General features: G+C 32.7%; 1 protein-coding gene across 1 annotated transcript in view; it reads left to right on the forward strand.

Moving 5' to 3' along the window:
- Positions 1-18,612, forward strand: part of LOC105705767 (solute carrier organic anion transporter family member 1B1) — a 110,539-nt gene that overhangs the window by 47,399 nt on the left and 44,528 nt on the right. The window contains exons 3-7 of the mRNA XM_064377323.1: positions 10,696-10,837; positions 12,724-12,856; positions 14,307-14,428; positions 16,092-16,238; positions 16,429-16,527. Coding sequence (XP_064233393.1) covers positions 10,696-10,837; positions 12,724-12,856; positions 14,307-14,428; positions 16,092-16,238; positions 16,429-16,527 — 643 coding nt within the window. The remainder of the gene's footprint in view (positions 1-10,695; positions 10,838-12,723; positions 12,857-14,306; positions 14,429-16,091; positions 16,239-16,428; positions 16,528-18,612) is intronic.

The raw sequence follows: 18,612 nt of genomic DNA on the forward strand, positions 1-18,612 counted from the left end.
TCAGTTGAGTTCCAAAGCTAATCAAAGATGTTCACTTGACAAAGTGAAATCTTGGAACAGTCCTTCTGACTGTAAGCCCAGAACTATTACCATAGTAAATTCATGATTGATCTGCCATGATTGCACATAAGTCCAGACTTTATTTCTTATCTCAATGTCAATTGTCTGTTCTTCCAATGCACTTTTTATTTGATAATTGTGCATATTTATATTTCTGTTTGGTTTTTATTTAAACAAATTTAGAACATATAGCTGGAGATAATAGCTCACACTGATAATGAAAATAGACATTTATCAATGTAGCTACCATTGCATGTACACAGAGGTATTTAGGGAGCCACACATATGTTCAAGGCAAGACATATGCTCATAAAACATCTAAGAAGATTGTATGCTTTTATCTAATGCTAATTCCCAGACTTAGCACAAGGCAAGTGAAAGGTCAAAGGAGATTAAAAAAAACACTAAATGAAATAAAAATTTACAATAAGGTGTTATGGACTAAATGTTTGTTCCCCTCTCCCTAGAATTGTATGTTGAATTTCAAAATCCAATGTGATGGTATTTGGAGGCCTTTGGGAGCTAAAGAGATCATGAGCAATTTGTCCTTGTATTGCAAGTAGTGCCTTCCAAGAAAATGCCAGAGAGCTAACTAGATTGTTTTCCTCCACATGAGAATACAAAGAGAAGTTAGCTGTCTGCAACCTAGAAGAGGGCCCTTACTTGAAGCTGACTATGCAGGCACCCTTATCTCAGACTTTTCAGCCTTCAGAACTGTGGGAAATAAATGTTTGTTGTTTAAGCCATCCAATCCATCATAATTTGTGATACCAGTCTGAACTGACTTAGACAAAGGTTCAACAGCAAATTTGAGCAGTTAGAACACAGAATCAGCACACTTAAAGATAAGACAATTGAAATGATTAGACTGAGAAGCAGAAATAAAAAAAAAAGAGGAAAAATAACAAAACCTAAGGAACCGTAGGACACTAACAGGTGAACCAGCATAAAAATTATGGTAGTTCCAGAAGGAAAACAGAGAGAAAAGGGAAGAAAGAATATTTAAAATAAAATGGCTGAGAACATCCCAAATTTGATAAAATATGTGATTTCAACATTGTAGAAGCATAAGGAAATTCAGATAAACTCAGAGATCCACTTTGAGGTGCATTACAATCAAACAATCAAAGTCCAAAAGATAAAAATAAATACAGAATCTTGACAGCAACAAGAGTAAGAAATACCATGGGCAAGAGCCCCTTATTAAGATTAACAACTGATTCCTCATCAGAAACCATGAAGACCAGAAGACATTGGAATGATAAATAAAGAACTGATATTCAAAATTATGCAAAGAACACCTAAAACTCAATAATTAGAAAAATAACCCAATGATAAAATAAGGATAAGATCTGAACAGACACCTCACTGAAGAAAATATAGAGATGACAAATAAGCATGTGGAAAAATGCTCCACATCACATGTCATTGGGGAATTGTAAATTAAACAATGTGCTATATCACTATATACTTGTTAAAAGGACTAAAATTCCAAACCCCAAAAATACCAAATACTGGCAAAAATGTGGAGCCACAAGAACTCTTAATTATTGCCAGTGAGAATGCAAAATAGTACATCCACTTTGGAAAATATTCTGATAGTTTCTTAAAAATATAAAGATAGGCTTACCATACAATTCAGCATTTGTAGTCTTTGATATTTACTGAAATAAATACCAAGTGGAAAACATGCCTATACAACAGCCTGCACACAGGTGTTTATAGTAGCTTTATTGACAATTGCCATAAGTTAGAAGCAACCAAAGTGTCCTTCAATATGTGAATGGGTAAACTAACTGTGATACATTCATGCAATAGAATAAGAATATTTGTAATGATTAACAAGAAAGGAGACATAACCAATGAAAAGACATAAAATTTTAAAAGTATATTTATAATAAAAGAAGCCAATACTAATATGCTACATACTATGTGATTCCAACTATATGACAAATTTTATTTTATAGATGCTTTACAACAAAAATTATTTCCAAAAATGTTTGAATGCCACCAAGAAACAAACAAAAACATGGTGATCATTTTTATAGTTTTTTATAATAATCTTGATAAAGATTACATCATAAGAGATCTTGACAGTTTACATACAAGGATAAAGACATTTTAATTATAAATTGATGAAATCTAATAAAAATGTGACAATGATATAGCTCAGTATCAAAGAACCTAAATTAGTAGAGGGTGAGTGAGAAATGAAGGAGGGGATGTTTATCTTTCAACATTGAAATTTTATACTTACTAAACTAATTAACTTCTCAGTTCTTAGTAAATAACTTTCTACTTTCTGTTTCTATTTTTTTGACTATTTAAAATGTTTCATATGGGTAGACTTACATAGTATCTCTCCTTTTGTGACTGGCTTATTTAGCTTAGCATCATATCCTTGAGATTCATCCATATTGTAGCATGTGATAGAATTTACTTATTTTTTAAGTCTGCATAATATTCCATTGTGTATATAAACCACATTTTCTTCATTCATCAATAGATATTAGGGTTGTAGAAGCAGCTGTTAATAATGCTGCAATGCATATGGATGTGCAAATATCTCTTTAAGATCCTGTTTTGAATTATTTTTACTATATACTCAGAAGTAGAATTAACGACTCATGGTGATTCTGTTAATTTTTGTGGAAACTCTAAACTATTTTTCATAAGGGCTGAAACATTTTACATTTTCAACAAACATGAAGTTCCCAATTGCTCCATATCCTCATCAACACTCAGTATTTTCTATTCAACAGTGGCTTTTCTGGTGATTGTGGGGTGATACCTCATTGTGGTTTTAATTTGCATTTCTCTGATACTTAGTAAAGTTGAGCATCTTTTAATATGCTTATTGGCCCCTTGTATATCTTCTTTGCAGAAATGTCTGTGTAAGTCATGGGCCCATTTTTATATTGGGTTGTTTTTTGTTGTTGTTTCCTGTTAAAGTCCCTATATTCTAGATATTAACTCCTTATCACATATATGGTTTGCATTTATTCTGTGCCATTCCATAGGTTATCTTTTCACCCTGCTGTTTTCCTTTATGATCAGAAGATTTAAGTTTGATATAGTCTGATTTGTGTATTTTTAATTTTGTTGCCTGTGCTTTTCATGTCATATTAAATATATATATATATATATATATATATGTATATAGCCAAATTCAATGTCCTGAAGCTTTTCTTCTATTTTCTTTTCTTTTCTTTTTTTTTTTTTTTTTTTTGAAGTTTAAGGTCTTACACTTAGGTATTTAATTCATTTTGAGTTAATTTTTGCATATAGTATAGGGTAAGGACCCAACTTCATTTCTTTGCATGTGGGTATCCAGTTTTCCAAACACCATTTGAAGAGGCTATCCTATTCCTATTATGTAATCCTGACACCCTGTTGAAAAACATTTGTTTATATATGCCAGGGATTTTTTCTGTGCTCTCTATTCTGTTCCATTGATCTACATTTCTATCTTTATTCCAGTGAAATGCCATCTTAATTACTCTTGCTTTGCTGTACATTTTTAGGTTAGGAAATGTGAAACATCCAACTGTGTGCTGCTGCTTCAAGATTCTTTCAGCTATCCAGAATGCCTTTAGGTTTTACATGAATTTTCATTTCTTTTTCTCTTTCTACATAAAATGTCACTGAAATTTTATTAGAGATTGCACTGAATATGTAGATGGCTTTGGATAGTATGGATATTTAAATATATTAAGCCTTCCGACTAAGCATGAAATTTTTATTTATTTGTATTTTATTTCATTCATCAATATTTCATAGTTTTCAGTGTATAAATCTTTCATTTCCTTGGTTAAGTTTATTCTTAAGTATTTTATTTTCTATGCTGTAGTAAGTGTGGTTAGCTTTTATTTTTGGACTGTTCATTGTTAGTGCATGAAAATTCAACTTTTTAAAAATTTGTTTCCTTGTTGTTTTTGTTTTTGTTTTTGAGATGTAGTCTCATTTTGTTACCCAGGCTGGAGTGCAGTGGCATGATCATTGCTCACTGCTCACTGTAGCCTAAAACTTGTGACCTCAAGCACCTGGGCTCAAGCAATCATCCTACCTAAGCCTCCTGAGTAGCTGGGACTACAGGTACATCTCACCACATCCAGCTTATTTAAAATATATATATATATTGCCACCTTACTCAGGCTTGCCTTGAATTCCTGGGCTCAAGTGAGTCTCCTGCCATGGCTGCCCACAATGCTGGGATTATAGGGATGAGCCACCATTCCTGGCCTGATTTATGAATGTTGATTTGTATCTTGCAACTTTCCTGAAGTTGTTTATTAGTTCTAAATGTTTTTGGTGGAATCTTCACATATAAGATTATGTCATCTCTGAACAGAGATAATTTTTCTTCTTTTCCAATTTGAATGACTTTTCTTTTTCTTGTTCAATTCGTCTGGCTAGAACTTCCAGCCCTATGTTGAATATTGATCTTTATTTTGTTAATGCAGTGTATTACATTGATTTACTTTTGTGTATTGCACCATCCTTGTATTCCAGGTATAAATTTCACTTAGTAATGGCATGATATCCTTTTAATATGCTGTTGAATTTAGTCTGCTAGTATTTTGTTTAGGATATTCATCAAGAATGCTTGTAGTTTTCTTGTTTGTACCTTTATCTCCTTTTAGTATCAGGGTAATGCTGGTCACATAGATGAGTTTGGGAATTTCAACTTCTTTGGAAGTGTTTGAAAAGAATTTCTGCTAAATTTTGTTAAGAGTTTTGTAATTTTCTCTAGGAAGCTGTCTGATTCTGGACTTTTCTTTGTTGGAAGGTTTTTAATTACTTCTTTAACATTTTCACTAATTACAGATCACTTTACATTTTTTATTAACTCATTACTCAGTTTTGGTAGGTTGTATGTTTCTAAGAATTTATTCATTTCTTATAGATTTTCCAGTTTTGTTGGCTTATAAGTTTTCATACTAGTCTCTCATAATTCTATTTCTGAGGCAGCCATTGTAGTGTCTCCTCTTTCTATTTATAGCTATTTAAATGCATTCTCTTTGTGTCTCTCTTTTGCCCCCCACCCCCACTTATGTTTAGCTAAAGGTTTGTCAATTTTGTTGACCTATTTAAGAGACCAACTTGGGTTCACTTATTTTTTAAATGTTTTTCTATTTTCTATTTCCTTTATTTCTACTCTAACCTTTACATTTTCCTTCTTTGTCTTTTAATTTTGGTTTTAGCTTTTTGGGTTTTTTTTCCCTAGTTCTCTAAGGATAAAATTATGTTGTTGGTTTGAGATCCTCCTTTTTGTAAATATAAAGGTACAAATTTCCTCTTTAGTATTATTTTCACTGCATCCCATAAATTTTGGTTTGTTGTATTTTTGTTTCCATTGGTCCTCAGATATTTGCTAAATTTTCTTATTTCTTTTAATATGAGTCCATATTGGTTGTTTAAAAATGCATTAATTTGCCGGGCACAGTGGCTCACGCCTGTAATCCCAGCACTTTGAGAGGCCGAGGCGGGTGGATCACGAGATCAAGAGATCGAGACCATCCTGGTCAACATGGTGAAACCCCGTCTCTACTAAAAATACAAAAAATTAGCTGGGCATGGTGGCGCGTGCCTGTAATCCCAGCTACTCAGGAGGCTGAGGCAGGAGAATTGCCTGAACCCAGGAGGTGGAGGTTGCGGTGAGCCGAGATCGCGCCATTGCACTCCAGCCTGGGTAACAAGAGCGAAACTCCGTCTCAAAAAAAAAAAAAAAAGTATTAATTTTACATATTGGATTTTCCTGTTTCCTTCTGTTTTTAATTGCTAGTTTCATTCCATTATAGACAGAAAAGATACGTGGTATGATTCTAAGATTTGTTTTGTGGATTAATGTGGTCTATCATAGAGAATGCTCTAATTCTACTTGAGAAAATATGTATTGTGCTATTATTTGATACAGTGTTCTCCATTTGTCTGTTAGTCTCAATTCGTCTATAGTTTTGTTAAAGTGATTTATTTCCTTACTGATATTCTCTCTGATTATTCTGTATAAAAATGAAAGTAAGTCATTGAAGTCTTCTATTACTATTATTATTATGTTACTGCCTATTTCACCCCTCAGTTCTATAAATATTTGTTTCCTGTATTTGAATGCTCTAACATTAAGGGCATATTCTTTATATCTTTCTGGCATATTGACCCTTTTAACTTTGTATAATATTCTTTGTCTCTCAGTATAGCTTTTGTCTTAAAAACTGTTTTGTCTGATATAAGCATGGACATCCTTTGTTATTGTAGGCTCCTATTTGCATGAAATACCTTTTTCCTCCTTTTATTTCTAGACTATATGTGCTTTTCAACAAAAATAATTTAGTCTCTTGTAGTTTCACCTTTTTGTAAAAACCACTCAACCACTCTATGTCATTATGTGTTCACTCCATTTACATTTAATTACTGATAGAAAAAGACTTACTATTGCTATTTTGCTGATTATCTTCTTCCTCTTCTATAATTTTCTTTTTATCTTTTGATGTCTTCCTTTGTGTTTTTAATAATTTTGCAATGACATATTTTTATTTCCTGCTCATTTCCATTTGTTTTTATTCTATATTGTCATGAGTATTATCATTGTGAGTACATGAAAATCTTAAAGTTATAATAATCTATTTTAAATAGATGTGAAATAAATATTAGAACTTAACTTCAATTGCATATAAAAACTTTTTTATATCTCTGCCTGTTCTCATTTTATGTTACTAAGTACACTAAGTACATCTTTTGTATATAGATTAACAGATAATTCTAATTACTTTTTATGCTATTTTAAAAATTCTGTACTATATCATTTACTCACATATATTTCAATACCCCCAGTTTCTATATTGTCTACATAGTTACCTTTGTCAGAAAATTTAATATTTTGTAGTGGTTCTCTGTTGCTGCTTATCATTCTTTTGCTTCAACTCATAGGATTCCCTTCAGAATTTCTTGTTGGATAGGTCTAGTATTGACAAACTCCCGTGGTTTTTTGTTGCTGGTTTTAAGATTCTCTGTTTGTGTGTGACTTTTTACAGTTTGATTATACTGTATAGAGTTTTTTAGATTTACCTTATTTGGAATTATTTGGGTTTCTAAAATGTTTAAGTTCCTTTATCTCCTCAGATTTAAAAACTTGGGGGCCATAATTTATGTTATCAGGCCTTTCTCATTTACTTTTCTTCTGGTATTCTCATAATGCATATGTTGCCCTGCTGGATGTTGTTCCATAATTTCTTTTAGGCTCTTCGTTTTTCTTCTTTTCTTTTTGCTCCTGTAGCTCTAATTTTAGAATTAGATTTTGATTTCATTATTTTCTTCTGCTTAGCCATGTTACCTGTTGAGTCTTTCTAATGAATTTTTCAATTAAGTTATTTTATACTTCAACTCAAGAATTTCTATTTGATTCTTCATAGTTTCCACTTTGTTAATATTTCTATTTTGTTTATTTGTTATGTTTCTAATTTCATTTAGTTATCTGTTCATGTTGTCTTTTAATTCACTACATACTTGACTAATTTTAAGTTTCTATATCCTCATTTCTTTTGGGTCAGTTTCTGGAGATGTAATTTTTTTTTTTAATTTTAGTGTGTGAGAATCCTTTTTTTTTTTACGTTGTATTCTTTTGTTGTGAGATTTTAACATTTAAGAAATCAGCCAACTCTCCCAGATTTTGTGACATGATTTTCTATAGGAACTCTCTTCATGAATTCTGGATAGAGACTCTGTGGCTTATTCATGCTTTTGTTCGAGTACGTATTCCTTTCTTTCTCCTTTAGGCTTGTGTGTGCAATATGTTTGAAAAGGTTTGCTGGTTGCTGTATAAGACCCTCCCCTGGTGCTTGAGGTACCATGGACTCTCTGGGGCTGCATTATATTGTCATACTGGTGCTCCACCTCGTGTCTCTATAAGGAACTGCACTTTCTGCTGCACATTTGGTTGTCATTGCTCTGGAAAACCTGCTCCATTTCTATTAGTACAGGAACATAGCTAAGTCAGAAGCAAGTCCTTGGGCAGCTTTCCTAAAAGTCAAAATATTGAACATAGGGGATTTATATGTTTCCTTTTAATTGCATTGCACAGTGTGGAGTGAGAAGGACTCTAGTGAGAAAGAATGGAAACAATCATGATTTTTCTTGCCAGGTTGTTTTCATGATAGCCTGGAGGTACAGAAGCTTTGTAATTGGGTTCTGAAGTTCTCACAGAGACATTTAGTACATACGTTGTTAAATTTGTGTCTTGTTGAGGTTCTAGAGCTGTTCTACTGTGTTGCTGATGTCACTATCTTCCACATTTTTTAGTTCTTTTAGTAAAGTGATTTTTTTTTTTAATGATTAGGGCCTGACCAATTTTCATCACTATTCGATGGCACGAATACTGTATACATTTTTTACAAGATGTTAGAGCTGACTCTCTTTGAAGAAAATCTTCATAATTTTTGTCTAACTCCATTGCCCCTTTTCTCCTGTCTTATTCTTCCCACCATCAACTGTTTTTGATACTCTTCTATCTTTTATGCTGTTTCTTAGATAACTTTTTATATTTTATTTTAATACTTTCTGTTATCTCTATAAGTTGTATCAGTTAACAAATCTTTTCAATTCCTTTTATCTTCATTGATAACATCTTATGCAGAAAGGAACACATCCACATTTTGTCAGCTATCAGAGAGTTTTGTTGGGCCTTTTATCTCTATCCCCCAAACATGGCCTAGGGCAAGACACAGAGTAGGTTTTGGTTCTATGTATGTGTGTGTGTGTACATATATGTATGTGTGTATATATATGTATGTATTTATGTAAATATATGCATACATACATATATATGTGTATATATATGTATATATGTGTGTATATATAGATATATATAAAACTCCCTTTCTCCGTATATATAACTCAATATGTATATATATTCACTCAATGTTTCTTAAGCATTTATGTGACAGGTACTGTCCTAATTACTGGGGACAGAGCAATGAACAAAACAGACAAAAATCTATGACTTGATGAGGCTAATATTCTGCTGTGGCAATATAAAATAGACACATAAAGGAATAAATGTATTGTGAGCAGAAAGGCGTGCAATTTTAAAGAGCATGGTTGAGGAAGGCCTCGCTGTGAAAGTTCCATTGAGCAAAACTTTTAAGGGTATGCAGGAATGAGTAATAGAAATACGACTATGGGGAAGAGCCTTTTATGTCAAGTGAAAAGCAAGAACAAAATCCTGGAGCAATGTAATGTATCTGGAATGCTCAATATACAGCAAGAAGGTCTAATGTAGCTGGAGAGGAATGACCAAGGACAAGAGTAACAAAATACAAGATTAGAAATATGAAGAGGAATATTTGTGGGGAGGTGTAAATAAGAGGATAGGTTGTTCATGGTCTCGTAGGTCATTGGAAAAACTTGATATTACTATAAGTCACAAGGGACAGAGGGGCAGCATAGTCTATTTCTGATTTATAAAGGACTTCTTTAGCTACTTTGTTGAGAAAAGACTGTTAGGCAAACGTGCACAGAGGCAGAAAAATGCCTCAGAAGGCTATTGTAATAATTGAAGCTGGGTGTGGTGGTGTCATTCAGTCAGTTCAGGCTGACAGAATAGCATAGACTTGGTGACTTAGACAACAGATACTTATTGCTCACATTTCTGGAGGCTGATAATTTTTATATCAGTGTGCTGGCATGATTGAGTTCTAATGAGGGCCGTATCCTTGTTGTGTCCTGTCTTGGGAGAGAGGGAGGGTGGCAGGGAGAAAGAGAGAGAGAGAGAGAGAGAGAGAGAGAGAGAGAGAGGAGAGAGAGAGAGAAGAGATAGATAGAGAGAGAGAGGAAATCTCTAATTTCTCATCTTATAAGGGCACTAATCCTATCAAGGGGGCTCCATTCTCATGACCTAATTACCCCCAAAAGACCCTATCACCAAATATCAACACATTGGAAATTAGAGTTTCTACATATAAATTTGAGGCAGGAGATATAAACATGTAATATCTAACAGGGTAAATATGAATAGTAGAGAGCCCAAATAAATTTGTTTTTGGATGTAAATGTGAGCTGTAAGAGAAATGATGAATCAATACATTTTATTAACATGAAATTGTCAAAACATCTATAACCACTGCATCTTACACTGAATATCAGTCACTTTTGTTGGTCATAGAATTTGTTTGTTTGTTTGTTTTTGCCTCAGCAAAGTTCTATTTTTCAGCTGGCTTCCTGGAAATGCTACCTTTGGGAATATCCTGCCACTCCCCTCCCAGTTAGCCAATGCTATTCATGTGAAAATAAAGAATAGCTCATCATCGTGGTCATCTGAGAACATTATCTGGCTTTCTATAAATCAGTTAATAAGACTGATTTAAAAATAACAACCTTAAGTGTACATAACAAAATTAACTGTAATGCTCTAATGTTTTGATATTATAACCAAATTAGAAATGATGCTTTATCCATGTAGTGATAATAACATTAAAATGGCTGAATAGTATTACCTGGTAAAAGGGAAAACTGAGTATGGTTTTTAAGATACAAATAGTGTTTTTAAATAAAGAAGAAAAGCTGTTCTAATTTCATGTGCCTATTGACATTATATTGTTTTTTTATTAACCATTTTCCCCCTCTTTTTCTGCTTTTTCTTAGATGTTCTTGGCAGCTCTGTCACTCAGCTTTATTGCTAGGACACTAGGTGCAGTTGTTATGAAAAGTTCCATCATTCATATAGAAAGGAGATTTGACATATCCTCTTCTTTCGTTGGTTTAATTGATGGAAGCTTTGAAATTGGTAACTTATTTTTTCTATTTTAATAACCAGACTTGCAAAGTTAAAAAAATATATATATATGCTTTACATCAGTGGTTATCAACTGGGATAAATTTATCTCTCACAAGCAATTTGTCAATAACTAAGGACATTTTTTGTTGTTATAACTGGACAGGGGTTGGGGAACGAGGGCGATGCTACTCATATCTAAGGGATACTGCTAAATACTCTATAACGCACAAAGAATGATGTAGCCAAAAATGTTGATAGTGAGGATGTTCAGAAATTCTGATTCTACACAAATTCACTGTTTGCAAACTAACATCATGTCATACTTTACCTCCCCTCTCTCAAGATGAACAAAGTTTGGGCGAAGATGTTATTTTTAAAGAGAAAGAAATCTTTTCGGAGGAACCTACATTAGAACTCCATTGTTTGAGCACACAAAAGTCTTTTCTTTGAAATATTAAAGATATTTTGTTGTCTTCATTTTAATTTGGATTCTCCAATAATAGCTCAGGGAAATAATTTTCTGGTTCATATTTTTGTCATTCCTTGTTTTCTTATTTTCTTCTAGACCATTTATGAGTTGAATATTAAATTTTCTGAGACTTTTTTCTTAAAATTTTTTTCTTCTAAATTTCTATTTTTCTTTATGTTTCATTAATCTTTGTTGATGACACCATACAGCTTATCCTATCAAGTTCTAATTTGTATATTTATCTGTATTTTACATTTACAACAGTACTTTATAATTCCCTTATTACTTTTAGGCTGCCAGTTCTGATTTTATGGATGCAATGTGCCCTTGTATTTCTAAAGATAATAAATTTTTTTGTTTTTTTTTGAGACGGAGTTTTGCTCTTGTTGCCCAGGCTGAAGTGCAATGGCGCGATCTTGGCTCACTACAACCTCCGCCTCCTGGATTCAAGCAATTCTCCTGCCTCAGCCTCCCTAGTAGCTGGGATTACAGGCATGCGCCACCACGTCTGGCTAATTTTTGTAGTTTTTTTTAGTAGAGACGGGGTTTCACCATGTTGGCCAGGCTGGTCTCGATCTCCTGACCTCATGATCTGCCCGCCTCAGCCTTCCAAAGTGCTGGGATTACAGGCTTAATTAGGCCGAGCCACCGCACCCCGCCTAAGTTTTTTATAAAGTAAAAAATGTACTCATTCATTTTGGTGCTTTTCTTCCACACTATTTTTATGCTATTTTTTTCATAAATGCTCATTAATCCTTAACTGCTATTTGTTCGTCGTTATGCATGAGGCTCCAGATGGATTAGAAGTGGTCATCACTCTTTCCACTTGATATGCTCTATGTATATTTTTTAATATAAATGATTTATACATGACATTACATATCAAGTGGTTTCTCCTCCAGGAACCTTTCTGCAAGCTCTTAAGTTCCCCCTTTCTGTGGTTTAATAGCACCTCTGTCCCTCTATGTATTTTTACCATTACTATGAAACTTCTTGAAGACAGGTAGCATTGTTTCTTATTTTTCATATAACTTTCTTATTTTTGGCTCTAAGCTTCACATCAGGTACATGTTAGAAATTTAAATAATATTAAGAATAAATAAAGAAATGCATGAAGGAACACCTTACCCTCAGATCAGGAAGATTCATCTCCATTTTTCTTCATTCCAATCTAATCGAGTCAACTCCAAATTTTTCAGTAAAATGTTACTAATATTGCCAAGTAATTCAAGTGCTTTTTTTTTGTATTTAAAACAACTTTTCAATGATTGGTTTAACGTAGGTGAATTTACCTTCCCAATTAAATTACATCATCTTTGAGGGAAGGTACTATGTCTTCAACTCTGTTTGCATTCATTCTGGGACTTTCAATTCTAGGTACAAAATTGAACTAACTTATATCAACATAATTTTTTTCTCTTTCTAGGAAATTTGCTTGTGATTGTATTTGTGAGTTACTTTGGATCCAAACTACACAGACCAAAGTTAATTGGAATCGGTTGTTTCATTATGGGACTTGGAAGTGTTTTCACTGCTTTACCACATTTCTTCATGGGATAGTAAGTGTTAAAAAAAAAAACCTCTCTGCCACTAATTATCAGTAACTTGTAAATTAGAAGTAGAATTTTATTTATCCCTTTAAATAGGCAGTTACCTTTTGAGAATACCCACTAAGTATGTATAGAAATAGTGTATATTTGTCTACAAAATCACTTTATTTATCATAGCTTTAGACTTTGAAATAACAAAAAGACTAAAGTGTAGAGTTTCAAATGAAATAAATAGGCTTTTTACGAGTGTTTAGTATTAACATATATACTTCATGTCTTTGCCTATCCAGCAATCATGCCATTTACTCATCATATTAATTCCATCCTCCTCCCCCATATTTGGCCCATATAAGAAGTTTCTTCTCAGTGGTACTGCTCCGGCTTATTTTCATCATACTGTACTCTGTTGATTCATTTTCTTTCTTTGTGTCTTCATCATCATGTCCATTTTTTCCTCTGCTTTTGGCACCATACTGTCAGTTGCCCCTACTTCCCTTTTTAATCTTTATTTCTTATTCTTCATGATTTGTATGGAAAATAAAACTTAAAAGCAACTATCACAGCTTCATCTTCCATTCCACCCTAAAATTAAGGACCACAGTCTAGAGCAGCATTTCTCTATCTATGTCATAATATGTGACACCTTTGCACCTGTTATTTCTACAGTCTTGAATACCTTTGTTTGTCTACTCTTCTATTCATCTTCAAGATTCATTTTAGCTGTCTTCTCTGATCTATCCCTGCAACTTCCAAGCAAAGCTGATCATATCCTTTGTCTTTGTTACAACTCAGGACCTTGTATATTAAACTTATTATATCTTTTATCATGTACATTTATATTACTGTAAAATTCCCTAAGTACAAAAACTGTGTGTTTTATTTCTAGTTCTTTGAAGCTGAGCATAATGCCTGGCATATAGTAGGCTGCCATTAGAGCTCACATGATACCTAAGTATTTATGGACAGTAACATCTCTGTTATTCCTATCATGTTTTCTCTCATCAAGTTGAAATGGTTTAGATTTTATTTTTACCACATTTTGAAGAGTCAGGCCTTAGAGCATGTGTGTATGTGTCCATGAAAGAAAATCTGACTGCTTGATCATATTTGAAGATGACTTAAAAGGATGAATAGTTATATGCAATTAATAATTATTTTTTAAAAAGGTGAAACCAGGATACTTCATAACTTGATCAAGATATAACCACTCCTAGGATAATATCAAGATGATAACTCACCTTGCCTGGGGTGTACTGAGTTACCTTTCTTACTGGACACTCCCATTTCACTTTTACCCATCACATCTCCTATAGCACATATTGGGAAATTGACAGAAAGGATTCTGGTAATTTGGAGAAGATAATGGTGTAAATAAAGGGAAATTTTTATCTGTATTTCTGAGAAAGGTGAAAATATTCAGTAGATAAGCAAAATGTTTAATTCAGTGATGTTCTTACAGTTACAGGTATTCTAAAGAAACTAATATCAATTCATCAAAAAATTTAACATCAACCTTATCCACCTGTTTAATTAATCCAATTTTATCACTCAATAGAACATCACCTGAAATAGTCGGAAAAGGTAAGGATTAATATTGACAGTAAAAGTCTTCTAAAATGTATAGATTTAATTACATTTCTAAAAATTATTGTGATATTTATTAGCAAAATTTAAGAATGAATAGGAAAAACATTTGACTCTTACATACAGACATAATTATAGTGTTAATGCATACAGTTGATGCTTTAACAACACAGGTTTAAACTATGCGTTTTCATGTCTATGAAAATTTTGTCCATTCAAACTGGCTAATAAACCTGTCTATAGGAATGTCTGACATTTTCTAAATTTGGGTTGCACAGGGCCAACTACAGAACTCAAGTGTGCATGAATTTGAGAACACATAGGCAGTTCTGTAACAAATTCCTTAATATACCAAGGGATAACTGTATTATATATAAAAGCATTTAGAAGTATATCATAAAAGAGAATGTTTTCAGTAGGAAATTGACAAAGAACATATGCATTTAAAGTAAAACAGAAGGCAATGGTATAAATATGTAAATAATGTAACTTTGCTTTCAATGCAAAAGGCAAATGATTACATCATTTGCAGATTTTTGGCCTATCATAACACAAATTATAAATTGTAATTACAAATTGTACCACTAAATATTTTTTTAAACTATTAAATAGAGAAAGACTAAAAATATATGAAAATGAGGTAGAGGCAAAAAACATTTCACATTTTATATTTTGCTGGGAGTGTATACATTTGTAGATCTTTCTGGAGATTCATTATCAATATTTATTAAGTAAGTAATATATACTTACTTAGTCTGAAATTCTACTATTACTGATTAATCTTAAGGAAATAACCAGGAATCTACAAAAGGACTTATTTGCAGTTATAGCCATGCTATATCTTACAGAATAAAAACAATAAAAAATTGAAATTAAAAAATAAGAGATAGAATAAATACATTTCGAAAATTATTTAACACACTACTGTCCAGTCATTAAAAATTTCACATTAAAGAAATCTTAACAACATGGAACAATTATTTTACTATAGCATTAACTGCATATACCATTTAATAATATGAACTGGATTTTTAAATATATAATGGACATAATGAGTATAATGCACATATTTTGTGCAAATCTGGAAGGTATATAAAAACACTTGAGGTGATCTTCTGTGTGTAATGTGATTACAGATAAGTTTTACTTGTTTGTGCTTTTCTATATGATATGGTTTGACTGTGTCCCCACTCAAATATCACCTTGATGGTAATAATCCCCGCGTGTCAAAGGTGGGGCCAGGTGGAGATAATTGAATCATGGGGTGGTTCCCCTATACTGTTCTCATAGTAATGAATAAGTCTTACAGGATCTGTGGTTTTATAAATGAGAGTTCCCCTGCAAAAGCTCTCTTGCCTGCAGTCACGTAAGACACGTCTCTGCTCTTTTTTCACCTTTTGCCATTATTGGGAGGCCCTCCTAGCCATAAGGAACTGTGAGTCCTTTTTTCTTTATAAATTACCCAGTCTCGGGTATGTCTTTATTAGCAGCATCTGAATGGACTAATGTACTATATTTTCAAAGTTTGCAAAGTGAATATAAATTACTTATACTTGAAAATAAAAAACATTGAGTAGAATAATTAAGAGTTTACATGTAGTTAAATTTGCAATAGGAATGCTAAAATTATTTAAAATGAAACCCTCTCTTGTCTACATAGGTTGTTTAAAGGAATCTGGGTCATACATGTGGATAGTTGTGCTCCTGGGTAATATGCTTCGTGGAATAGGGGAGGCTCCCATAGCACCATTGGGAATTTCTTACATTGATGATTTTGCTAAAGAAGGGCATTCTTCTTTGTATTTAGGTAATGTACACAAAATATTAAATTGTATTATCACTTTTCCTTTACCTCTGAAATAGTACAGTTACTAAACTTATTATTTTACCTATTAGAACATATATTTGGGTGTATATATTGTATTTCTTCTAAAAACATGGTGAATAAGAACCATACATTCTTGGCATCTGCTAAAATTGCTTTGTAATATTTTCAGGTATGTTGAATGCAATAGCAATGATTGGTCCAGTCATTGGCTTTACAATGGGATCTCTTTTTTCTAAAATGTACGTGGATATTGGATATGTAGATCTAAGTAAGTACAACCAGAACAAGGTACCATGATAATGTCTTTCTAAGTGCATGTGCGCACACACACACACACGCACACACACAAACATTTTTCTAAATAATTGGATTTACTTTTTCAATAGTTCTACCTTCTCTTTTCTTCAGCACACACACTCAAGTATTTCCCATCTTTATACATATCTACATTTTTTAATACACCCACACCACTTTCTAGCTGACTCTTTTTTTTTTATTCTTCTTTGGATCCACCCACCTAGGAAAATATCAACTAAATTTGATAAGATATCTCACTTTCTCACCTCCCATCTACTTCTCAATCTGGCATAATCTTCTTCTGTTATTAATGAGACCCAATCAACTTCTACATAATATACTATGGATAGTTAATGAGTATACTTCTATCATTTGTGTTAATTGATATTTCTGGTTCTTCTTCATGTTTTCCCTTCTTAGATGTCTTATTAGCACCTAAAGCACAATGTGTCAAAATCTAATATCCTCATCTTACCTCCAAACCTACTTGTTTCACTATATTCCTTCTCTTGATGAATATCTATACCTTATTCAATTACTGACCAAGTTACCGTGTCCTGTAATCTCACACTTCCCTGCATTTACACTTTGTAAAATTTTTCTCTCTTTTTCATTTGCATAGTTCTTGAAGTTTCTTCCAAAATGTGGCTCTTGTTAGAGAAGTCTTACTTCACCACTTTCCATTGGTCCCAAATTAAACACCAAGAACATGCCTTTATTGTAACTCTTCTCACAATGAGCTATTAATATTTGTGTGCTTACCTGCCATCTCTTTACCACATGACAGAATGTCATGTATCTTAGCAAATAATAATTAGTTACGTTTGTGAATAAATAAATATGATTTTCTATCTCACCAGGACTTCAATAGATCATTCCAAAGAGATCAAAGGATTCATTTCCAAGATGGGGTAGACATCACAGTGGGCCAACAGCAGCCAGAAACTTGAAAGTATTTGCTAATCTAAAACTATAAAGAAAACACTTGATATAATGTTTTATGTGTTCAACTTTAGACATATCCCTTAGAGTAGCTACACGTTATGTAAATTATTTCTACTCATTCAACTCCAGTTTCATCATTGCTTTATCACAAAGAGTACAGAAATAAATGATAAATAGTTTTAGGTTAATGATTTTATAACCTCTCTATTCAGAAATGCTTACATTATTTTAGAATTTATCACAATTTCTAACATTGAATGTTCAGATATTATTATATCTTCTCTTATTCAGGGATGATTATAAGCTTCACTTATTAGAAATTATACTTTGGCAAACTCCAATGCCTAAAATAGCTAAAGAGATAAAATAAATGAGTAAAGAGTGTCAGGAACAGGAATTTAGGGTGTGATGGTTAGAATAGGAAGAATTTTCTGGTTGTGAACTGCTCTCCCCACACATCCAAAATCACATGTGTTCCTCAGCTCTGGTCTATTCTTTTAATGCACAAATTTAGGCCCTGCGTTGACAGGGACTTCTGATTAATTTCCAAGAAAATCCAAAAATGAAAACTTTTACATAGAATTTTTCAACTTTTAAGACTGTGAGTGAGCCAAGAAAAACTTTTTCTCAGGTGTCATCTAGTGAGATTATGACCCTTAGTTGTTATGTGTAGAACAGTGAAAGAACAGGAAAAAAAAAGTCATCAAAATCACATTTGTGACAGGTGATGAATAAATATTTTGCATGTAGATGGAGTCACTGATTTAACCAATCATTTCCTGAAGTCTGTCTGAGTTGCTGATTATGATACAATATGATCATATTAATCAAATTTAAACCCAAATATGTGCAACTTGAAAATAAATTATTTCTAGATAGTTTTTCAAGTCAATATTATCTTAGATTAATGAGTTTTCTTATAGATCAGAGTAATGCCACCATATAATTGTGCCACAGACTTCTATGGTGTGTGTGTTTCTGTATGCATATGCTTTTTTTTTGGTTACTATTTTTCTTTTATTGTAGTAAGAACAATTAAAATAAAATCTACCTTCTTAACAGATTTTGAAACATATGGCAGACCCAGGAACAATAGGTTTAAATTACCCTG

This window comes from Aotus nancymaae, unplaced genomic scaffold, assembly GCF_030222135.1.
Source record: "Aotus nancymaae isolate 86718 unplaced genomic scaffold, 86718_ANA_hifiasm-v0.15.2.pri h1tg000016l, whole genome shotgun sequence".
Lineage (NCBI taxonomy): Eukaryota > Metazoa > Chordata > Mammalia > Primates > Aotidae > Aotus > Aotus nancymaae.